This window comes from Mirounga leonina, unplaced genomic scaffold (genome assembly GCF_011800145.1).
Source record: "Mirounga leonina isolate KUSES-001 unplaced genomic scaffold, KU_Mleo_1.0 Mir_98, whole genome shotgun sequence".
Classification (NCBI taxonomy): Eukaryota; Metazoa; Chordata; class Mammalia; order Carnivora; family Phocidae; genus Mirounga; species Mirounga leonina.
In genome coordinates this window covers 6,566,877-6,590,424 of record NW_023270921.1, presented here as the reverse complement: position 1 = coordinate 6,590,424, position 23,548 = coordinate 6,566,877, and the positions used below count along the sequence as shown (strand labels likewise).

Genomic DNA, 23,548 nt, shown 5'->3' with positions numbered 1-23,548 from the left:
TTTCCCTCCTGTTAGGAGAAGGGGCTAACAATGCTACGGAGGCATTCGCTGAGCACCGCATTGTGGCCGTAGGGCATTTCCAGGCCGCGGAGCACAGAGACAAGGGAGCTCCGTGTGGCAGGGCACTGAACTGGATCAAGAGTCAGAAGCCTACATTCCAGTCCTGGCTCTGCCGCTGAATCACTGGGCAACTTCGGACAAGTTCCTTCTGCCCGTGCTGTGGTTTCTCAGCCTGAGCCCTGAGGCTCCCCATGGCACTGACGTCTGTGACTTCCATAAATGTTTCGGGGAGGCTGCTAGAGGAGCTGAAACGTGGGCAGGGCTGGGAAGGATGGGCAGAGGGGATACTGCGGGAATGAAGACTGAGGAGGCACGGGGCCTGGTATGTAGAGGCTCAGGCAGGGGAAGGTGGGGACTCAGATACCCGTCAGGGGAGCGGGGCTCGATGCGGTGAGCTGTAAGGTGCCAGTGAGGATCCTTGGGCATGGTGTTGGCATAACTAGGGCACCATTGTCTTTGGTAAGAATGTTCTAGGCAGAGGAGAGGTGGCTAAAGAGAGAGAGAGAGAGACTGATTATTGAGATTGGACTCCCACAGTTTGCTTCATTTCTTATATACTTTACTAGATTGGGACTCTTTGAACCCTCTAAAGCAATGGTTCCTGACCCGTTTTGACTCTGGGGTTCTCTGATGAGTTGGTAAATGCTTGGACCGTTCCCTAGAAGACACACCTGTAGACGTAAAAGTCAGACAGTTTTGGTCTCTGCATGGCTCCCTGCTCAAGGGTCCCGGAACCGAAGAAGCAGTGCTGTTTATAGAGTGACACCCCTCTCCTGAGCTTGCAGCTTTCACATGTCATTCACCCTCATAAGAACCCTATGAGGTAGAAGGGAAGGGAGGAGTGTGTGTACATTTAGTAGAGGAGGATTTAGAGGCCTGGTGGATGAGTGGTTTACCCACAGGCACTCAGTGAGGCCCAGAGTGTGGGAGGAAGGTGGCCTGCTGCTGGTAAGCCAGCCTGTGGCCTGGGAGTCCCAGGTCCTGCCCCATGAGTCAGCCCCAGACAGGGAACCTGTGTAACTGGAGAATTTCCCTGGGCTGAGCGAGGCTTAGAGGGGAAACTGAGTCATGAGGCATGGGGAAACCAAGGGAGAATGGCCGGTGATGAGTGGTCGGTGTGCCTTCCCTCCCGCCAGGCGTTCGACCCCCCACCCCACGAGGACAGCAACCTGATGCTGCATCTGCAGCGCCTGGAGACCACACTGAGCGTGTGCGCCGAGGAGCCGGACCGCACCCAGCTCTTCACGCACCTGGGCCGCATGGCCCTCGAATTCAACCGGCTGGCCTCCAAAGTGCACAAGAATGAGCAGCGCACCTCCATCCTGCAGGTGAGGCCAGCTAGGAGGGGGGCCGCGGACGGCAGGTGTGCCCCCCCACCTGCCCCCGTTCTTCCTGGGAAGCCAGGGGTACCACAGGCACCTCTGAGGATGACGTTGGGGGCTGACTCCGGGCTTACCTTTCAGGGTGGTGAGCAAGGTCAGGAAGGTGTGGGAAGGCACGAGGAAGAGGAAGGAAATTGGAAAACGTGGGTGGGCAATGCAAATTTCATGGCTGGGGATACCACCGGGGCATGGATGTGGGCAGGTTGGTAGCAGTCCTACCTCTAGTAGGTGGAAGAGTTGGGATTCAGACCTCAGCCTATCATGCTCTAAATCCCATGCTCGAAGCATCATCCTCACCTGCCTCCCAACCCTCCCTGCATCGTGGGAGTGAAGTCAGATTCCTTCCTAGGCCAGGCCAGGCCTTGGAATAGAATGGTCCTTGGTTCTAGTAGTGACTTTTTGGGGTTTTTTGCTGTATGACGATGGACAGGTCACTTATCCTCTCTGTCCCGCACTGTCCCTTTCAGTAACATGGAGTTGGGAATGCCTGCCTCCTGGGATTGCTGTATTAATGAAGCAGCCAGGGCAGCCTCAAACACAGCAAGTGGTCACTGGTAGGGTTTCGTGGGCATCAGTCATCTGTACTGGGCAGGGGATCTTAGCCTCAAGGGCCTTGGGTAGGGAAGGATTCCCAGATAGCGAAACTGAGGCTCTAGGAGGACCTGAGTGCCTGTCACCTTAGTGACAAGGCATAACCTGAAGTCTCCTTCCTCCCTCTGTGCCAGTCACTGTTCGGTCACGGATCTATGGTCTCACTCGTGTCAGCAGACATTCAAGATGGTCCAGTTGATTGGGGGCAGTGGTGAGGGGGGAGTCTGCTGTGTGTGACCTCGGGAAGGGCTGGGCTGACAAGAGCCGGAGGGGGGTCCAGGCTGGAGACAGGTGTGAGGAGAGAGGTGAGGGGCAGAGGACTCCAGGGAGAACGCAGGACTCCCATCCCACCATGAGGGAAGGGCATGTTGAGGGGAGTCAGTGGGGGACACAGTGAGGGCCTGGGGGTTCCAGGCTGAGGGAGAAGTCTTTCTGCTATCACAGAGGCTTAGAGGTGTCCGAGCCGAGCTCTGGGGAGGTGAAGATGGTGCCCTGCACCCGTTCTTGGTGAGATCACTTTGAGTGTCAACTTTTTGGCTTTGAAATGGCGATTGATACCGGGCCTCCTAAAAGAGGGTCCTGCCAAACTCTCGTATTTTTTTATATCTCGAGCTCCTGTGTGTGTTGCCTTCTTGGCTCTTACCATAGTTTGTTAATAACTTTATCTTCTTGGGTGGTTTATCTACTTTGTGCTTCATTTTTTTTCCCCTGCGCTCCCTGCTCAAATATAAGGCTCACAAGGCGGGGCAGGCACCTTCTCTGTCATATTCACCACTGTATCCCAGTGCCCAGCATTTAGCGGGTGTTTCGTGCACATTTTTGAGCGGGTGAGTGAGTGAGTGATCAAAGGACCTCACAGGTAAGCTCTCTTGGCCCCTCTGATGGAAGGTGATGATCTTAGTGACATCCTCCCTCCACCGGCTGTTTCGTTTCTGGGGCATTTGCCCAGAGACGCGGAGAAAATAGCCCTCTGAACTGGGAGGTCGACAGCACACGAGTCCTCGTCCCGGCCTTCCCTTAGTGACTGGGAGCAGGATATTCTGTTCCTGCCCAGGGCCGTGGCATCCTGGGTATTTGTCTAGCCTCTGGGTGGAGGCACATTAATCTAGTTCCTCCTCATTTATTCATTGATTTGTTTCTTGGTTCACTCAACAAACACTGTCAAAGGCACGTATGGTGCAAGGCCTCTGCTAGACACTGGAACCAGTCACGGTAGTGTTCTGTCCTCTCGGCCTCGGATCCCTCGTGTCCTACCAGCCTCCATTTCCAGGCTGTCTCCTCCACGCAGCCTTCCCGGGTCTCCCCTGTGTTAGCCAGAAAGGGCTGGGTTTTGCTGTGGAAACAGGCAACTCTGAAATCTCCCTGGCTACTGTGCAGTTTTCTCTCAGATTCCGTGTGGTTGGGGCTTGTTTCTGCTCCTCAGTTACTGAGCGGCCCATGCCGACAGACAGCCCGGCATCTCGTGCCCTTTGGCACGAGAGAGAGAGACCGGAGAGTTGTGCCTGGGCCAGCCCAGAAGTGGACTCATGTCACGGCTGCGCACTTTCACGGGCCAGGAGTAGTCAGCTGATGGCAGAGAGCCCGGGGCTTGGAACCGGAAGGGAGCCATGGAAGGCGGTGATTGCCACGGGCTACAGGCCTTCCCGCCCCTCTCTGCGCCCGCGGCACAGCGGGGGGCGGGGGGCAGCGGGGGACACCCCGCTTTCCGTCTGCCACATGGAGTACAGTCCCAGTGGTGATTCTTAGCAGCTGTGCAACCTCATGCACATCACATCACCTGCACTGGCTGCTTTTAAAACAGAGATGAGTTAAGTAGCTTTGGGGAAGCCGTGCAGCTCCCACGAGCAGCGAGCAGAAGAGCACCTGGCCATGGACGTGACATATACTAGGTGCTCACTGAGTATTTGTCGGAAGAGGGAGTAACTTCGTACCGACACCTGCAGCACATTCCTAGTCGGCACCCCTGCCCTCCCTGGGCCTGGCCGTCCCATCTTCCATGCCCCATCCCATCGCCGTGCTCCCAGCAGGAGTCCTCAGATAGCATCAGGGGACCAGCAGGCCACAGGGCCCTTGCACCCCAGGGCTCTTGCTTGTCTGTAAAGGAGGCAGAGGAGGAACGTTGTCCCCATGCGGAGAGGGGGGATCTGTGTCTCCGAAGTGAAGCAAGCCCGAGCTACACCTGAGACCTTGCTGAGGTCTTGACCGAATGCCCTGTCTTGCCATCTGGCCACACCAGAAGCCTCTGACATTCTCCAGATTGACTAGCTCACAGGCCTCCTAGGACTCCTCTCCTCACTGTTGGTTCCTTCACTGGACCCCTCCGTCATGCAGTCGGGCATTCCTTCAGCAGAGTTGAGCGTTGGCTGCGTGAGGTCCTGAGCTGGGCTGGGGATCTGGCAGCGGACAGGAGAGCGGGGAGGGGGTCCTGGGCCTCCGGGCGCTCACAGACTGGTGGTTCTTCAGCTGTACTTGTCACAAGTCCTAAGCAGGGTGAGAACGGGGCCTGTGAGCAAGGATAATGGCAGTGACCTCACTCACCCGAGGTGTGGGAGTCGGGGAGGCTTGCTCTATGACGTGATGTTTAGGCTAAGACCTGAAGCAGGAATAGAAGTCAGCTGGGGGAGGGCTGGTGAGGAAGGGTGTTCTACGCTGTGGGAATAGCAGTGGAGGAGGAGGAGGGATGGAGCCCTCTGCCTAGTAAGACCAGAAGGTCCTGTGGCTGATTCTTGGTCAGGCATCCTCATGGCTGGCTCCTGAGGGGGAGGATGCATAGAGGAGCCTGCATGGGCCTAGCACCTGGATTCCCAGCTGTCCTGAGAGGGCCTGGGTGAGGGCCACGCAAAGGGGATAATGTGTTGGGACCTGGTGTGTCTATGGCCCCTCCCCTGTCCTCCATCCTCAGCCTGCATTTGGGATGCACCCCTTCCCTCACCTTGCCCCTTGTCTACCCCTCTGCCGTGCAGACCCTGTGTGAGCAGCTGCGGAAGGAGAATGAGGCCCTGAAGGCCAAGCTGGACAAGGGCCTGGAACAGCGGGATCAGGCTGCTGAGAGGCTGTGGTAAGTCCAAGCTCCTCAGGAGCGAGGAGTCAGACGGGCAGGAGGAGAGGGGTAGTACCTGGCACCGATTTCTGGGCTGAGGGTTGAGGGCTCTGAGGCTTTGGATGTCAGGTCTCTTGGTCCTTCTCCTTGGGCACCTTCTCCGGCCCTTCTAATACTGTTCTAGAGTGCCTTGAGAGCTTCAGAAGAAGGTCCGCACAAATTGTGCTCCTTGGGAACTTGGCCCCTTAGCCTGGTAACAGCGAGCGGCCTGCCTGCTGTTGGGCAAGGGCTCAGCGCTTTGCTGCCCTCTGCTGGTCACCATCGTGTCCTGCCGTCTTCCTGCTGACCGTCAGGGGTCCCTCATTTGCCTGCTGGCTCTCGGATTTCATTATGTCTCAGGATCACTGAGGGTCAGGGAAGGCATTACACGTTCACACTCCCACCCCTCCCTCCTCTGCTGAGATCCTGATTCAGTGGATGAGGCAGGCCTAGGCATTTTCCCGAGGGCCTCTGTGATTCCAATGTAGGTAGACCCAGGATCACACTTGAGAAACACTGCTCTTGACTGTCAGAGTTTGAAGGGCCCCTCGAGGTTAGGCAGGTCAGACCCCGCATTGTGCAGAGGGGAGACTGAGGCCCAGGGAGCGCAATGTGTAACTACTGATTCACTGTGCCATTTTGAGTCAGCATATGTGTATTTACTTCCGCATGGCCTAACAGTTGGGAGTGTTAGAGCCATAATGACTCCATCCATGGATCTAAGACCGCAGGCTGGAGGAAAGACTCATGACTAGAAGGCATGAGTGCAAGTCCCTGCTGTGTGACCTTTGGAAAGCCACTTGACTTCTCTGTTTTTCTATTATTACATGGAAACTTAGCTGGCAGATACAACGTAAATATTTTCCCTATTTCAGTCATACCTGAACCCACATCAACACTTTTTATTATGTCCTATGTCACCTACCTTATTGATTTAAGAATTTGCTTTGATTTGAATCATGTTTTTACTTAAAATTATGATAAAGAAAACTTGCCCTGGGGTTAATGGAAAACAGCATTACCTGCAATGAATAGAAGACAACCCCAACAATAAATAAAATGAACATGGAGGGGTGTTACTAAGTTCTGGCCAAGTGCCGCGACCCACGGGAGGCTCTGAGCCTGAAGCCTGCCCTCTCCCTGTGAACAACGCAGACCAGCATGTCCTGGAGGAGAGCTCCAGACCTGTTAGCCTCAGCTAAGACTGTTCCCTGCTCCACACAGGAAGTTTGAAACTGACTGGAAAGGGTGTACCTTTCTCCCTGGAGCGTGATCAGGGTCGTTTAATGCAGGTTTGGATGCATCCTGGAGATCTCATGTATGCAGACCTCACACAATTGGGAAACCCTGCTGTTGATGACCAGAGACTTCTAGAGAAGCCCAGATTGCCAGCAAAGGGGCCTAGGGATGCCTTCTTTTGTTCTCCCCAAGGGCAGGTTTCAGGGTCCTGCTTCTTCTCCAGGATGCAGCTACACTTCAGATGAGTAGTAGGTCCGAGGACCCCAGCCTCCTTAACGCAGGGCCAGCAATGTGACCTCTCTGTTTGCCTCTGACCCAGGGAGGAAAATATGGAGCTCAAGAAGTTGTTGATGAGCTGTGGCAAAGAGAATGCCTGTGGGCAGCCAGGCTCACCAAAGACAGAAGGCACAGGCAAGAAGGGAGTGGCCGGACAGCAGCAGGTACGTGCCCAGAAACTCCTTCCATGGCATCCTCGATCACCAGGGCCAGGCCTCTGCTGCTGCGTCCCATGGCAGTGAGCCCACCATCTCCTGCTGCAGCCAGCATCCCTCTTACAAGGTTTTCGATAGACAGCGTCTCCTTAGCTTAGCCTGACAGCCCGCGCCCCTGGAGCTTCTACTCCTCAGCCCTCATTCCGCATCCCATCCCCTGGCATACACGCTCGGGCTGCTGGCCATGACCATGGCTCGGTGGCCCCCACAGACCTTCTCTTCTCCAGGCTGAGTAGCTCCAGTTCCTTTGGCCACTGCTCATAGAAAGTGGTGTCGAGTCCTTCGCTCGGTCTGGGCACATTCCCTAAACGTGTTCCCGTTTGTGAAGATCTCTGTTGGGTGGGTCTCAAAAGTCAGTTTAACATCTCAGATATTCCTGGCAGAATTAGGGTGTTGGGTGGAGAAAGCCCCTCAGGGGACTCTGGTAAGCTCCTGGGATTGCGTCCTGGGGCCTCTGACCTGGAGAGAAGTAGGGGTTAGCTGACATTGCCATGGCCGGGCACCCCTTCCCACGGCCGCTCCCAGCTGTGGCTCACATCCAGTTCCCACGCACGAGCTGGCACGAGCTGGCTCTCCTCCCTTGCCCGGTCTGTGCCTTTCCCCTTCCTGCAGAGCTGAGTCCCAGCTTTTTCCTGACACGTTTTCCCCTTTTAATGGGGTTTAATGGCTGCACAGCAGGACTCAACATCTTTAACAAACCCCACACCTATGTAATAGCAACAATTACCTTAATAACTTAATTTCTCGTTACTATGTGGCAATGGGGAACGTACCTGGGACTTGCAAATCTGTCATCCTATTTGGATCTCCGCTCTGCACGTATGCTAGGCAGGGCCGGGCCAATTACTCCATGACACAGCCGTGGCAGGAGGTGTGGAGAGGTCACGTGACTTCCTGTCATCAAGATCCCTGCATCACCCGCCAGCAGGCCACCAGCAGTGCGGCAGAGACCCATGCTGTTAAATGACGGTCTGCACTCCAGCCCGTGAAGCCCCTCCCTTCCTCCATTTACCCCTCAGGGCAGAGCCTGCCTTGGCCGTCCTCTTGTGCAAGTGCCCGGTGGAGCCCCCGGTCTCCCGTGCGTTCCCTGAGCCACCACGGGTGTGGGACTCAGTGGGCAGGCCTCTTCACTTTCCCGAGCGCTTCGGTGTCCGCTCCTGCCGCTCGACTCCCCGGAGGTCCAGCTCATCCTAGCAGCCTGCCGGGGAGGCAGGGCCCGCGGGGGGCGTGTGTTTCGGCGGTGGCGGAGCTGGCCCCCTGGAGCCACACGCGGCCTGAATGCTGGCTCCGCCTCTGGCCAGCACGGCCACCTTGGATGAGTTACGTAGACCAACCGTGTGGCTTCAGTTTCTTCTTCTGTAAGATGGAAGCGGTAACACTGGCCTCAAAGGATGGTGGGAGGGCTCAGTGACGTGATACCCATGAAGTAGGTTTAGCGCGGGGCGCGTGGTAACCCGTGAACGTTAGCTGTTGCTTTCTTTTTTTAAAGATTTTTTTTTTTTTTAAGATTTTATTTATTTATTTGAGAGAGAGAGAGAATGAGAGACAGAGAGCATGAGAGGGAGGAGGGCCAGAGGGAGAAGCAGACTCCCTGCTAAGCAGGGAGCCCGATGCGGGACTCGATCCCGGGACTCCAGGATCATGACCTGAGCCGAAGGCAGTCGCTTAACCAACTGAGCCACCCAGGCGCCCAGCTGTTGCTTTTAATGGCCGCTTTGGTGCTAGCAGCCGGGTGGGCTGACTCTTCTCTTCTTCGTGGAGGTTAAGGGTGTACCCCCAGGAGCCCCCATCCCCTCTTCCTCCTTGCCCTGTAAGGAGGCAGCGGGCTTCTAGGGGCAGGCCCATCTCTTGCCTTCCGGAAAGGCGAGGGTCCCTGGAGGGCTTCCCCAGCCCGCTCCCCTTCCTCCCTGGTTCTGTGGTGTGCTGACAGACCTTAGCCTGCAGGGGGCACTGGAGCCTCACGAGTTCTGCCCTCATGGCCCGCCCCACCCTCCACTCCCACCCCAGCACTGGGGGAGTGCGGAGGGGGCAGGAAGGCAGGGGATAGAGAGAATGTGGGCAGTGACCCCAGGACAGATGCTGACAAGCCCACAGGACACCAGAGTCTGGGGCCTTTGGAGCCCATCTTGTTTGACCTCCTGGTACCAAGGCCCAGAAGGGGTGTGGGTCTTGGGCTCAGGCTGGACTCGGAGCGAGAACCAGCACTCCGCTGCTGGCCTCCTGAGCCTGTTCTGCCCTTTCGCCCCAGCATTTCCTAGTTCAAAAAATTTTTTTTCTAAACTTTACTTTGAAATAACTTTAGATTTACAGAAGAGTTGCAAAAGCAGTCCAGAGAATTCCCATACCCCCTTGACAAGTTACATAACTGCGGTTCGGTGATCGAAACTAGAAAATAAACAGTACTATTAACTAAACTATAGACTTTGTTCAGATTTCACCAGTTTCTCACTCGCGTCCTCCTCCTGCACGTTCCGTGTGGGCGCCGCCAGTCCAGGACTCCACATTTCCTTAGCTTCCTCCAGTCTGTGACCATCCCCAGCCATGCCTTGTCTTTCACGAGCTTGACACTTGGGAGTTCTACAGGCCAGTGATTTTGTAGCGCGTCCCTCAATGTGGGCTTAACTGTGATTAGATGAAGGGTGTGCACTTGGACGAGAACACCACAGGAGTGACGCTGTGCACTTCCCGGTGCGTCCTGGCAAGGGCACGTGACATCAGTGTGTCTTATCACTGTCCACCTGATTGCATGGCTGAGGGGGTGTGTGTCAGTTTCTCCATACTAAAGGAACAGTTTTCCCCTTGTAGTTAATAAGTACTTATTTTTGAGGAGGAACTTTAAGTCTGTGCAAATATCCTGTTTCTCCTTATACTTCTCACTAATTTTAGTATCCATGGTGGGTCTCACCCGCAGAGATCATCATTACCGTCGTAGATTTTGAATTTCCCTCGCTCCTTCTATATTCAGTAATTGGAATTCTTCTGTAGGGGAGAGTCATCCCTTCTCCCCCACTTATTTATTTATTCAGCTATTCCTTTCCACCAGTTATGGACTCGAGGATATTTATTTTATTCTTTGGGTTATAATCCAGTACGACCATGATTTATATTTTTGTTCAGATTGTTCCAGCTTTGGCCATGGGACGCTCTTTCACGTTGTCTCCTGTACCCACAAGACATGCCTTTCTTCTTCTTCATCATATTATTATTGAGCACTTCCTTTTTTTTTTAATAAGATTGATTTATTTATTTTAGAGAGGTGGCGGAGGGGCAGAGGGAAAGATCTCAAGCAAGCTTCACCCCCAGTGCAGAGCCCGACATGGGGCTCGATCTCACAACCCCGAGATTATGCCCTGAGCCGAAACCAAGAGTTGTGTGCCTAACTGACTGAGCCACCCAGGTGTCCAGGCACTTTCTTATTTTCTGGTACAAGATACTGCAAATTCTTGCTTATGTTTTCCCTGCCCCTGGAATCAACCACTTCTCTAAGGAACCCTATGTCTTGTTGTTGGAGAGCAGCACTTAGAAACCAAGATCTGGGCACTAGGTGTGCCCACTGCCACTGGAGTGTCACCGTGTTAGGCTCTCGCAAAGGACAGAGCTAGGAAACACACATACATGTACTGATCACACATGCACGTCTTTATTCCATATCTTTCTAAAAAGCTTTATAAGTAAACATTTTAGAAAATGTTAAAAAAAAATCTGTAACTCTTGCCTTCTAGGTCAGAGGATTTTTGGTTGATGTTGGGTGGGGGATGGTGGCAGTACCTTAGAGATGGAGTCTGAGCAGGGCAAGAGGTGGCCATGGGAAGGGGAGCGAGCGGAGGGCAGGAGGGCAGGGGAGGAGGAATGATGATCTGGTAGACTTTCCAGAGCAGGCTTAGTCATGGCTGGGATGTGTAGTGGTGTCCTGGCCGGTGGGCAGATTAGAGAAGTGGGAGACCAAGGGCTGGGTCCCTGGGTGTAGGCCTTCAAGGAGCACCGAGTGGGCGACAGAACTGTTCTTTGAGGCTTTGCTGAGGGCCGTTCTCTGGTGCTCCCCAGGCCTGTGTGGCAGCAGGGAAGACCCCAGAGGTGGGGGCCTTGGGTGCGGCTGAGAAGAAGGTGAAGATGCTGGAACAACAACGCGCTGAGGTAGGTGGCTGGAGGGGGTGGTGGTGGTGGTCAGGGAGGACTCTCCTTCCCTCCTGGGTCTGGCAGGACAAAGGCCCTCCTGGCCCCCTGTCTCATCCCAGGTCACCGTGGTTAGTTGCCATGGTGACCACGGAACCATCTGCCCGTGGGAGAGACCTGCTGCCTTGTCCTGGGCTCTTGTTTCTTAATCAGTTCCCCTGCCTACAAGGGTCACTCGGAAGAGGTGGCGTTTGGGGCCTGGCCTAAAATTGTTGGCAGGGGGATAGTTTAGGAAGGCTCCCGTGGTACACCCTGGATGGTGGAAGGAGGCTGTGATGAGGTAGGCAGGTGGCAGCATCAGGGATGGGGAGCCTGGGGCTCCTCTGTCACTGGGGAAGCTGGGTCGGGGCGGGGGGCGACTGTCACAGAAGGAGAGGATCCGACGCCTTCTAGTAGCACTGCTTCTCACCAGCTGGAAGTCTCCAGAGTTGAGGCTGTGCCCATGTGCCTCCTCCATCTCCCATCCCGGGCCAGTATTTCCAGACTGGAGGTGGAAGCCCGATCCTGTCTGTTGTCTTAGCCACTCCTCCCCTCACAGCTCAGCTTCTCCTATGGATTCCTGGGCCTTGCTGCCCTCCCTGGGCCTCCAGCACATGTGCAGGTCAGGCCTCCCTCAGTCTTTGCTTATGTGTGCATATCAGTTCTAGTTTTCTTTTTGTATTGCTGTGAGGTCTTTGTTATGATGACAAAAGTAACATAATGCTCATTAGAAAAATACTGAGAACCTCACCACCTAGGGATGCCCACAAGTTGGCAACAGTCCTAAGTTTTATTATGTACTTACTAATGTATAATCGGTTTTTTTTTTTTAAGATTTTATTTCTTTATTTGACAGAGAGAGAGACACAGTGGGAGCAGGAGCACAAGCAGGGGGAGTGGGAGAGGGAGAAGCAGGCTTCCCGCCGAGCAGGGAGCCCGATGCGGGGCTCGATGCCAGGACCCTGGGATCACGACCTGAGCCGAAGGCAGACGCTTAACGGCTGAGCCACCCAGGCGCCCTATAATCTGTTTTTTAAAATAAGCAGAAAAGTTTATATCCTTGAACTGCATGACTGCAGATTACTGTTTTTCTTTTCTCCTCCCAAATTAGCTGTATCTTTAAGGGTAGTTATTTATGTATCAAGCATACACTATATTTCTTCACTTCTGAGTACTCTTTGTCATATGTTAACATGTCTGAAATGGGGATTCCCATTGTTTTATGTAGTTAATGGTATGGGATTGTTTTTCTTCCCTGAGGAAGTGTTCTGTCACGTCTGGCAAATAATTGGGGTCATCTTAGAAATGCAGCAGTGTATCGGGGGCCTGATTTTCTTAATACCTGCACAGCACCTCATTTTCAGTCTGTAGTACGATTTTCTTAACCCACCTCCTACGTGTCGGTAGTCCTCTAGATTTTGCAGGCACACAGACGTTGCCGAGACGGCCAGCCTGGTACGCGTGTACTTACACACGCTTGTGCAAGTGCTTCTTCGGGTTTCATTTTCAGAGACAAAGGAGGCTTTTGTACGCAATCCCGGTCGCACATGTGTAACTGTACGCCAAAATTCCATGCTGTTCCTTGGGTGTTAGCCTTGCGTCTCTGGCGAGGATAAAATAGAGCACCTGATGAAGCCTCCTCCTTGGGGATCACCGAGTCTTCAAGGAGGGAGGGTTTCAGGCAAAGCGTCCGCGGCCACCGTTGCCCCCCACATGCCGCGCGCACCGTGGGCAGCTGGTCTGCGTGGGCTTGTCCCTCTTTGTCTCTTCGCGGCTTATCTCCTGCTAACCCGTCTCTCCCCACAGCTGCTCGAAGTGAACAAGCAGTGGGACCAGCATTTCCGGTCTATGAAGCAGCAGTACGAGCAGAAGGTAGTGTGGGGTGATGGGGACTCGAGGCTGAGCCCCAGTTCCCGGCTGTGCTCCCGGGACCTCCCCCGTCTCGCCTGCTGCTTCCTTCTCGGAGCTTGGAACCTCGGAGGTTCACCCCTTCCCTCACGCACTCCCACTCTCTGCCTTTGAACCCAGATCACTGAACTTCGCCAGAAGCTGGCTGACCTGCAGAAGCAGGTGACTGACCTGGAGGCCGAGCGGGAGCAGAAGCAGCGTGACTTTGACCGGAAGCTCCTCCTGGCCAAGTCCAAGATCGAAATGGAGGAGGCGAGTTGACTGCTGGTCCCTGCTGGCTCCGCTCAGGAGGCCTGGGGGCTCCAGCTCTGGCTCAGGCGCTAAGGGCCGTGTGGCCACAGGCGGAAGCACTGTCCTTCCCTGTCCCTCAGTTTCCCGTCTGAACACTGAGAGATTGGACCAGCTCTCGCGTTCCATATTTTCGTGTTTGCATGCAGAAGAGCTGTTTGTTCACTTAAAATGGTGCGGACCAGGGGACCGTACAGGGAAGCACAGAGTATAAAGGACACATGCAGGCTGCCCGGGTGCTTGATGGGAGTGGGCTGCTGCTGAGTGTTTAGAGTAGTGATGGCTGTCTGGGGGGGTGGGGGGGCTCAAATATTAGACAGAGCTCCCTTTCTTCACTCGTCCAGCCGCTGTTCAACAGAGCGTGCACTTGGCGCCGTGCTGGGCGCAGAGACTCAGCGGGGAGCAGATCAGCGGGTGGGAAACAAGTCATTGCAGAAACAAATACGAACAGGTGTGTTCAAGTATCACAGGAGAAGTTCCAGGGAGCGGGGGGAGGGCGTAAAGGGGAACCAGGTCAGTCTGAGGGGGGCCAGGAGCAGGTGCCCTGAAGAAATCGCATCTGATCCGTCAGTGTGTGACCGATAGCAGCCAAGGCCTCCAGGATCCTGGGCGAGCTTAACAAGGAAAGGCCTCAGGGCCCCCAGACTCTTGGAAGATTGTATTTATGTCATAGTGTCTTCCCCTTCGTGGGAACTGGGCACAGGCTGCTTTGGCCTAGCTTAAAAATGGCCATTTTCAACACGGATTGCATTTCAGAGTTCCCTCTGTCAGCATGTGACACCCAGGGGCTTTATCCGAGGGGTCAGCCTACCTCAGTGACCACCCCTTGCCTTGAACGTGTGTGTTAGTTAGGGAGGACCCTGCCTGTCTTTTCTCCAAGTGCAGTCACATCTGCGACTGTCCACCGGACCCCTGGCTCTTTTGTCCCTTCCCCCAGCTTGCATCCGTGGGTGAGATAAGTCCCCAGGATGGGACCATCCTCCCTGTTAGCTGGGGGGGAGGTGGCCCAGTGTTAAGGACACATGGTGATAAGAGGCCATGCTAATCCTGGAGCCTCTCAAGTGGGAGTCCAGAACACCTCCCACAAGGTCTTCCCAAGGCTGCTCTCCCCAATCTTTGGCTGACCTCCCCTATTTGAAACACTTCCTTTGACTTGCAAGGGGAGAGGGAGCACCAGAATTAGGAGACTGGCTTCTAGCCCCAGCTCACTGTGTAGCCTTAGGTAAGTCACGTCTCCTCTCTGGACATTCATTTGCCATCACATCAGGGATTAGGGTTTGATGCTCTCTTAAAGGCCAGTCCAGCTGTGGCCCTCTGCAGTGAAGGATCCCTGCCTGTTCCATAGTGGGTGTGGGAGCGGGTCTTCCACCTGGACGCCCTCCCTGGTTTCTTTGTGGCGCTCTTTCTTTTCACCTCGCAGTACTTTGTTCCTCTGCGGAGGAACACTCTCTACCTTTTATGCTGCATTTATTTAAGTGTCTTCTCTCCTAGGCTTAGAGGCTGTAAGAGCTAAAAGGTCCTTTCAGTGTTCTCAGTGGTTGATCACTTCTGTGCCTCACAGAAGACCCCGTGCAAATCTCGTGGAAACTATGGCTCTTCTCCTTAGAAAATTGCACAGGCAAAATTTTCCCTCCCGTTTTGGGGCTCACAGACCTCCTGACACCCATCCGTGACTCCTGTTAAGAGACCCCGACCCATGGCAGAGAGGGGAACATAGACCAGAGAGTACTGTGGCAGTGGCCAAGGTCTCAGCTCGTTGGCAGAGTTGCTGGTATCAGAACCCAGAGTCTTTCAATGAACTGAGCTGCCTTTTCCTTGAGGACAGGACGGTATGGGCATTACGGCTCTGATGCCCTGCATGGTGTCTTCACGTGAGCACTGGGGACTGCTGAGGGAGAGGCAGAGAGGAGGCCTGGCTGACGGGGGGCTGGGGCAGGCGGTGCGGTGCGTTCAGGCCTCCTGGAGGGGCTCCCTGCTGACCAACCCTGTGTTCCCTGCAGACCGACAAGGAGCAGCTGACAGCAGAGGCCAAGGAGCTGCGCCAGAAGGTCAAGTACCTGCAGGATCAGCTGAGCCCGCTCACCCGGCAGCGGGAATACCAGGAAAAGGAGATCCAGAGGCTCAACAAGGTGGGCGCCTTGCATCTCCTTTGATGGCCTGTTTGATGATCTGTCTTCCCCTCTGGGGGTTGGGGGGAGCTGCTCCTCTTCACCAGCCTGTGTGCCCCCAGCGCCCGGCACAGTGCCTGGCACCAAGCGCATGCTCAGGAAACACCTGCTGAAGGGAGTGGATGAGCAGAGGCCCGAGGGTTCCTGCCCTTGAGAATCGGGACCCAGGGAGATGGGGCATCCGGGTGGAGGCTGGATTTTATTTTATTTTATTTATTTATTTTTAAGATTTTTATTTATTTATTTGACAGAGAGAGAGATAGCGAGAGCAGGAACACAAGCAGGGGGAATGGGAGAGGGAGAAACAGGCTTCCCGCTGAGCAGGGAGCCCGATGTGGGACTCGATCCTAGGATCCTGGGATCATGACCTGAGCCGAAGGCAGACGCTTAACGACTGAGCCACCCAGGCGCCCGGAGGCTGGATTTTAAAGCAGAGGCCTGCTGTTTTGAGCCAAGGCGAGTGGGTAGGGGTGAGGCCGGCTCTGGGGGCTGGTTCTAGTCCCAGCTTACCCACTCCAGCCTCTCCGGGCCTCAGTTTTGTCATCTGAACCCTGGTTGGACACCTTCCAGCCCTGCCTACCTTCCAGCCCAGGGGTTAAAGGAGTGAACTAACAAGAGGAAGCTTTGAAAGGAAACGTTCTCTGCAAGCCTGGAGGAGTTGTCCGTGGTTCATCTTTGCCTCCTTTCCTGTCTGTCTGCCTTCCCCCCGCCTCCTGACCTTGCCCACAGTAGGCTCTGTCATGAGTTTGGCATATTCACTGGGCCCCAGCCCTGCTAGGGGAACCCTTCCTATTTGGTTTTGGGGTTTGATAAGCATTGATTTTGCCGAGTCTGGGGAACCTTGGGACCTGTTCTCAGAAAAAGAATGACCTGTCCCGAGCTGGGGGACTTGGAGGCCTAAATCCGGGCACGATATTGCACATGGTGCCAGATCCTAGAGGTCACTCAGGTTGGATCACTGCCCTCCGGGTTTCCCTGGCATTGCGGGGGACAGAGACACACGTGTGGGTGACTGCTTTGCTTGTGACCTCAGGCAAGTCTCTCCCCGTCCCTGGACCTCAGTCTTCTCATCTAAAAAATAGGCACATGGAGCAGGAGGATAAAGTAGAGCCATGACTTCCCCTTGCAGTGTCCAGGGCTTACTCTCGGCTCAGCAGTTTCCATGGGTTTCTGGGAGAGTCAAAGAGACTAAGCGGGGGCCCAAGCCCAAGTTGGGGGAGGTTTTCTTTGTCCCCCCACTGTCTAGGGAGGCGCTGTGGGCACTGCTAATGTGTGGCAAGCAGAAGGCTAAAGTCCAGGTGGCGATGAGCGTGGTGGGTGCTGAGCAGCGTTCCAGAGTTCTCGAATACCGCATTCACCGAGCTGAAGGGAAAACCCGTTAATAGAGACCTTTTAAGTTCTGAGCACACTGCTTCCATAAAGGAAAGGATTTTGTGAGCGTGGTAGAAGAAGGGTGCTTTTATTTTCTGTTTTCAAAATGTTGTTTGGTGATGTTTCAGCCCATTTTCAGGCTTAGATAGGCAAAATACTAAATAAGTCCAAATTAAATTCCAGTGTAATCTAACTAGAGAAGAGCTGGGGACAGAAAGATTGGCTTGGTAACCATAGGTTTGGAAAGCTCAAGAATCAGAGGGCAAGGCAGTGGTTGAGGACATGGAAGCTTCCCCGAAGGGCTTAATATTCTCTCTAGGTCTGGGTGCTAGGAATTGAGCTGCACCTGCTCGGGGAAGGGGAGATTCTCCCTTCTATGTGAGGACCCCCCCAGTTAGTCTGCTTATAAGCTGTGTGACTTTGGACATGTCATGGATTTCTGAACCTCAGTTTTCACATCTGTCAAATGGGGTTGACGATCATAGTCTTTCTTCATAGGACCGTGGAGAGGATCCAATGAAATGTTGTGTGTAGAGTGTAAATAAATATGGTAGCACTTATTAAATAGTCCTGGTGGTGGCAGTTATTATTGTCACTCATGTCAGGAAGGCGGTCACTGAAGATGACCTCTCCAATGGGGCCAAACTTCCAGGGCTTCTGCTAATGGGCCTGTCTCCCTTCTTCCCAATCCCAGGCCCTGGAGGAAGCACTGAGCATCCAGGCCTCCCCCTCCTCTCCACCAGCAGCATTTGGCGGCCCAGAAGGAGCTGGTGGCCTCCTAAGGAAACAGGAGCTGGTCACACAGAACGAATTGCTGAAACAGCAGGTGAGCCCGAGAGGTAGGAGGTGCTGAGTGGGGAGCTGGAGCATTCCTGAGGACCCACAATGGGCTTGGCATCATGTGGAAGCTCTAATTAGTAGTCCACATTCTGGCTGCTGGCCTGGACCCCTGTCTGGTTATAGGTTTATCCTTTCTAGCACTGTGTCCCTAACTAGGTCATTCCTCTGCCACCTTTTTGAGTCAACCATCTCTATACCCCAGTTGTGCTATTATTTACCTAATATTTAAAAAAAATTTTAGGGGCACCTGGGTGGCCTCAGGAGGTTGAGCATCTGCCTTTGGCTCAGGTCATGGTCCCGGGGTCCTGGGATCGAGCCCTGTGTCGGGTTCTTGCTCACCGGGGAGCCTGCTTCTCCCTCTTCCTCTACCATTTCCCCTGCTTGTGCTCTTTCTCTCTTTGTCAAATAAATAAATAAAAATCTTTTAAAAAATAATAAAAAAAATTTTTAATTAGTTACTTTCAATAAATATATTTAAAAAGGAACTTTATATCACTACTATAAATGGAAAACACTGTTTATAATTTGCCACAAATGGAAAGTAACTGTAAGCAATAAATACAGTAAAAGAAAAACAGTATTATTAAACTCTAACTGGATACTCTTGCCTGATGAAGACTCTGAACTTGAGTCCTCTTCGAGGGAAGGGAAGGGAAATTAATAAGTACTGGAAAGATGTGAAAGACGTGAGAGCATAAATGGAGACTTTCTCCTTGAGGGGCACAGAAGGACTGAAAGGAAACTGGAAAGGCTAGGGCTCGCCCATGTGTTTCCATTTGACGTCATGCTCTGGAGCCTCATAAACCATCTCTAACCCGGCCAGTGTCTCACTGGTCTGCAGTGGGATATGAAAGTGCAGGCTCAGAAGCAGGGAGCCGCGAGGCACCCTCGAAGCCTTGGGAGAGTTCTGTAGGTCCTCTGGGAGCCAGGAGACAAGCTCCAGTCTTGCACCCACACTCTGGGCCTGTGGCTTCACCTCTCGTGGGGGCCTTAACAGAATGAAAGGGTTGGACTGGCTGGGGGCTTGTGACCCCCCTTTTTTTTTTTAAGCCACAGATACCTTGTTTAAATAAAGCCCTATGTTGAGGCCCAGAATATAAAATAGAGGGACCCAGATCTACCCTGTTTGCAGGTGGGCGTGGGGAGCCAGAGGTACACCCGTTCCCCTCTTCACAATGTCTGTGAGGATGGGGTGAAACCAGCAGGGGGCCAGAGCGGCCTGAGCCCCTCCTCCCTCACCTTCCCCACCCCTCCCCTTCTCTCTGTTCCCCTCCAGGTGAAGATCTTTGAGGAGGACTTCCAGAGGGAGCGCAGTGATCGAGAACGCATGAATGAGGAGAAGGAAGAGCTGAAGAAGCAGGTGGAGAAACTGCAGGCCCAGGTCACCCTGTCCAATGCCCAGGTGAGAGCAGCTGGGCCAAGGAAGGGGCAACCAGCCTGTCCTCACAGGGTGGGGGTGTGGATCGGAGGGTCCCTGGTGAGACTGGAAGTCAGGACACGCACTGGTTCTTCCAGCTCTGCTACCAGATTTCTGCGTACCTCCGCAAGTCCCTTCCCCTCTCTGACCTCTGACTCCCACCCCCACAGTCGGAGCCCCCCACTCTCACTGAGTGGAACTAAAGGGTGTTAATAGGGATGCAGAGCAATAGGAGGCTCGTGTGAGCCCTCCTGACCTGTGTTCAGGCCCCCCACGGTGAGCAGGCCTCACCTGCAGCCACCAGCCGGGGCTGTGCCCTGCCCCACGGGGGCCTTCCCTCCCCGGGCTGGGCCAGGCGGGCCGCCGAGAGTGCCGGCCCCGTGCATCCGTGCGTCAGTCCGGCCTGGGTCCAGGCCTGGCCAGGAAGCACCCGAGCCAACAGTCTTCTCTCCCTCCCTCCTCCTCTCAGCTAAAAGCGTTCAAAGATGAGGAGAAGACAAAAGAAGCCCTCAAACAGCAGAAGAGGAAAGCAAAGGTGAGGAGGTTTGAGGGAGGAAGCAGCACTCACCTCATCTTACCTCATTCAGGGAGCTACAGTCTGAGGGGAGAGGCAGTGTCTGCTCAGCTGTCCAGCTAATCACGGAGGTAATGCAGGTCGAGCACTTCGACAGTGCTTGGTACAGAGTAGGCGCTCGGGACACATGAGCTGTCATCGGTGGATATTCTGTGCCCATCGACCAGCCTTCAGAGAACTAAGATACCAAGTAGAGAAAGGGAGAGGAGACGGGTGTCACTGGGGATGGCCTGTCACAGGCCAGAGCCCGATGTCAACATCTCTTGCAGGCCTCGGCCGAGCGCTACCACATGGAGCCCCCCCCAGAGCACGTGTGCGGGGCCTACCCGTATGCCTACACGGCCGTGCCAGCCCTGGTGCCACACCACGGCTTTGAGGACTGGTCCCAGATCCGCTACCCCCCGCCCCCCATGGCCATGGAGCACCCACCCCCGCTCCCAAACTCACGCCTCTTCCATCTGGTGAGTCTGTGTCCCCCCTTCAGTCCAGAACACGCGGAGCGGCCAGCCCACGCACTTTGCGGAGGGCGAGGCCAAGTGAGGGGGTCTGAGACCGCATCCTTGGCTCTTGGCTGAACCGCACTGTGGTGTGCAGGCAGATGTCCAGAGCCAGGCAGGACCGTCCAGCCCAAAGCCGCTCAGGGTCTCTGGTGTAGGACGGGAAGGGCTCAGGGAGGGCAGGAAGGAGGGCTCCCTCCAACCAAGCAGGCCACAGGGATCAGAGTTTGGGTTTGACTTTTTCTTAGAACTTGCACTTGTAACCAGGTACCAGGCCCTCACCGTGCATTCCCTCCTTTGCTTTCCTTCTCTTTTCCCCTTTTCCAGTTTCCCTTGCATTCCTGTCCCCTCCCCTCTCTTCTTTCTTTCCTTTTATTTGCAAAGAGCTCCTGCCACCTGTCCCGTCCTCTCCTTCTGCTTTGGTGTCCCCACTCCCACCTGGACAGTGGCAGTGCCTCCTGCCTGGCCTCTCCCAGCTCTTCTGCTCTGCCCAGTCCTTACACACATCCTCTTGGCAATCTACACTGGAGTGGAATGCGGGCCTTAGGAGAAGGGCTCTGGGGTTATAGAGACCTAGAACCGAAGGTTGGCCCCCTTCTTAGCTCGATGACCTTCAGCAAGTTTCTTAACCCCTCTGAGCCTCAGTTTCCTTCCCTGTAAAATGGGGATGGCCCCCTGGGTTGTCGTAAGGATTCAGTTGTGCTGGGTGAGCACGTGCTCAGTGCCTTGCTGGCGTGGTGGCCACTACTGTAACTTTGGAGCGTGATTATTGACTACTAAGCACCACTTTCGTTGCAGCCAGAATACACCTGGCGGCCGCCCTTTGGAGGCATGCGCAATCAGAGCTCCCAAGTGATGGACTCGCCCACAGCCAGGCCTGTGGAACCAGGTGAGCGTGGTCCAGTCCTGGGTCTTGTCTTCCCCTTGGGGAGATAATGTCTTACCTGCCAGGAACGCCCCAGTCTGGGGATGATATCACCACCTTCTGCTTTTGGTGGAAGAGAGACCTCATGTTCCAAAACAGTGTTGAGAGGATGGGGAGGTGACTGCGGGGGGAGGGGGTTGAAGTCATTCATTCATTTATCTGAGTGTGGTGTCCAAATGCCAGGTGCTCTGCTGGGTGCCAGGGAAGCCACGTGAGTACAAACAGATAATGGTTCCTGCCCTTGCGGAGCTTACTGCCTAGTGAGGGAGGAAGAAATGAGTAAAATGCACACACAAAGTCACACAGACGGGCCTTTGATTGCACTTAGGTGCCGTGAAGGAAGGAGAGCAGGTTTCTATGAGAGCAGATAGCAGGGTGACCTGACCTGGGCCGGGGGGCAGTGATGTTGGAGTCGGGACCCTCAGAGTGCATGGCATTAACCAGGTGAAGGGGGGACAATGGAGGATGTTCTTGCAGAGAAATGACAAATACAAAGGCCCTGGTGGGAGGGAGGGGAGAAGGGAAGCCAACTGGAGGATGGAGAGAAGGCCAGAGAAGACTGGAGAAGCCGAGGACAAGGTGGGGAAGGAGAGCTGGGCGAGGCAAGGTCAGGAAGGTAGGTGAGTCCAGGCTGAACAGGGACCTGCAGATGATGGACAGGGGGGCTGGTCTTTATCCTAGCGACGATGTGCTCCCCTTGGACATGTTTAAAGCAGAGTGGCGTGACAGATCAGATATGCATTTTGAAAAGCTCCATCCGGTCATGGTGCTGGCCAGCAGCAGCTGAGGACCGGAGGTTGGTTCACAGGTCACAGGAGGACTCCGGGGCCCCAGTGACCGCCTTTGCTTTCTGCGGGGCTCTGCGGGGCCGAAGGCACTCCCTTGCCTCCTGGGGGGGAGCAGGGGAGCCGAGTCCTTCTCAGCACAAACAGGTGTTTTCCACGGGTTGTGGCTCTGCCGGGAGGGAGAGGGCCCCTCACAGAAGGGATGCAAGCAGGGGCTGCAGGAGGATGTGGAGGCACTGTGGGTGGGAGGAGGCATCGGGCTGCTCAGCTGTTTTCTCATGGCTCCTGGCAGAGCCCTAGAGGTTGTGTTGGAGCCCCTGGGATGTGGCTGGGATGAGGGGCGAATGGGCGGGGCTCTCCCCACCCCGAGAACTGCTCCACCTCTGGGATCTGGAGCCAGATGGGCTAAGCCCAAACGCTTCCTAGATCTGGAACTTTAGGCAAATTCTTAAAAATCTCTCTGTGTCCTTATTCCCTCCTCCATAAAGGGAAAATAATCTGCCTGCTTCAAAGGGCAGGGCAAGGATTGAATGACAGATGTACCTAAGGTCCTAGCCCAGGGCCTGGTGCTCAGCAGCATTCAACTCTGTGATTTCCATTGTTACTTGCTCGTTTCTCTAGGCCTTTGAAACCTCCTGTACCCCATCATTTTTAAAGTCCTCAATGTTTTTCTTTATTTAGAGTCTACGAAAAATGACCGTGAGGGGCCTCAGTGAGACCAGATTATGTCACTTGGCTCCACCTTCGTCTTACAGAGCCACCTGATCTGATTGCTGAAAAACTAGAGGCCATGTTCTCTGTGTGGCCAGAGCCTTGGTTGGACGGGAGGCTGATGGGCCACTGGGTTGTGCCCCAGCCCGAACTAAACCGTTTCCGGACTGGAGAGGCTCGACCCGGAAGGCTTCCATTTGGCCCCTCCTTTGTGGTGACCAGGAGAAACTCACTACCTTGCAGCCAAGTGGCGAGAGGCCTCATCCGACTTTGACCTGCCATGCTTTGTGGAATAACTGGGGAACCTCAGTCTCAACAGTGGGGTGCAGTGGAGACCCCTTCCTTTCGAAACTTCCCTGGAAGTGGTTCCAGCCCCTCGGTGGAACATGTCCCATTTACGTGTGTGTTTAAGTTTTGCTTCAAGCTCTATGGTAGCCGGACCCGCCCCGTGCCCAAGCCTTCCCCTCTGAGGAGCTGCGGGAAGAGCGGGTTTGCTCCCAGAAGCAGGAGAGAATGACAGGCGTCCTGTTGCAGGACCACTTCCACCCACGGCAGCCTTGCCAGCACCATGGCAGCCTGGGATGAAGGCCCCGCCAGCCACATGTGCTGAGGGGCCCACCGTGAAGCTGGAGGCTTGGGGTGCCAGAGGCCCAGATCAAGGTGGCTGGCTGTCCCTGGGCAGCTGTTTGCACGAATCTTGGACATAAATCCAAGTTGAAGATCAGTGTTCTATGATTTGTGTTCTTTTATGCCCTGGCTAGCGTTCCCCTCCCAGTCAGTGAGAGTGCTGCTTTCTGTGTCCCGTTCCCCCTAGTCCCCTGAGAGCATCACCAGGGCTCTGGGCAGATAGCCCCGGGGCTCTGCTCTGAGCCTCTCCAAAGGTGAGGCGCCCAGGGCCAGTGGAAGGAGTCTGGGCCGAGAATCAGGGGACCTGGGTTTCAATTCCCGTCCTGCCCCTCACACGTCAGGGGGCAGTGGGCAAGGCCGGCCCTTTGGTGAGGCTGTTTCCTCACCTGTCACAGGGACTACCTCGTCTCAGCCCCAGCTGCCTGGAGAATTGTGGGAGGGAG

General features: G+C 54.7%; 1 protein-coding gene across 5 annotated transcripts in view; it reads left to right on the top strand.

Moving 5' to 3' along the window:
* Window positions 1-23,202, top strand: part of LOC118006666 (TNFAIP3-interacting protein 1) — a 49,805-nt gene extending 26,603 nt beyond the window's left edge. For 3 of the 5 annotated variants that reach the window (XM_034999394.1, XM_034999397.1, XM_034999392.1), the window contains 13 exons: window positions 1,197-1,388; window positions 4,997-5,091; window positions 6,671-6,791; window positions 10,887-10,976; window positions 12,801-12,866; window positions 13,023-13,154; window positions 15,191-15,319; window positions 17,424-17,555; window positions 18,846-18,971; window positions 19,456-19,521; window positions 19,830-20,021; window positions 20,856-20,946; window positions 22,449-23,202. In XM_034999394.1, coding sequence (XP_034855285.1) covers window positions 1,197-1,388; window positions 4,997-5,091; window positions 6,671-6,791; window positions 10,887-10,976; window positions 12,801-12,866; window positions 13,023-13,154; window positions 15,191-15,319; window positions 17,424-17,555; window positions 18,846-18,971; window positions 19,456-19,521; window positions 19,830-20,021; window positions 20,856-20,946; window positions 22,449-22,483 — 1,467 coding nt within the window. In that variant the 3' untranslated portion in view covers window positions 22,484-23,202. The remainder of the gene's footprint in view (window positions 1-1,196; window positions 1,389-4,996; window positions 5,092-6,670; window positions 6,792-10,886; window positions 10,977-12,800; window positions 12,867-13,022; window positions 13,155-15,190; window positions 15,320-17,423; window positions 17,556-18,845; window positions 18,972-19,455; window positions 19,522-19,829; window positions 20,022-20,855; window positions 20,947-22,448) is intronic. The other 2 variants (XM_034999396.1, XM_034999395.1) reach the window with 2 other exon arrangements.
* Window positions 23,203-23,548: the final 346 nt, after the last annotated feature.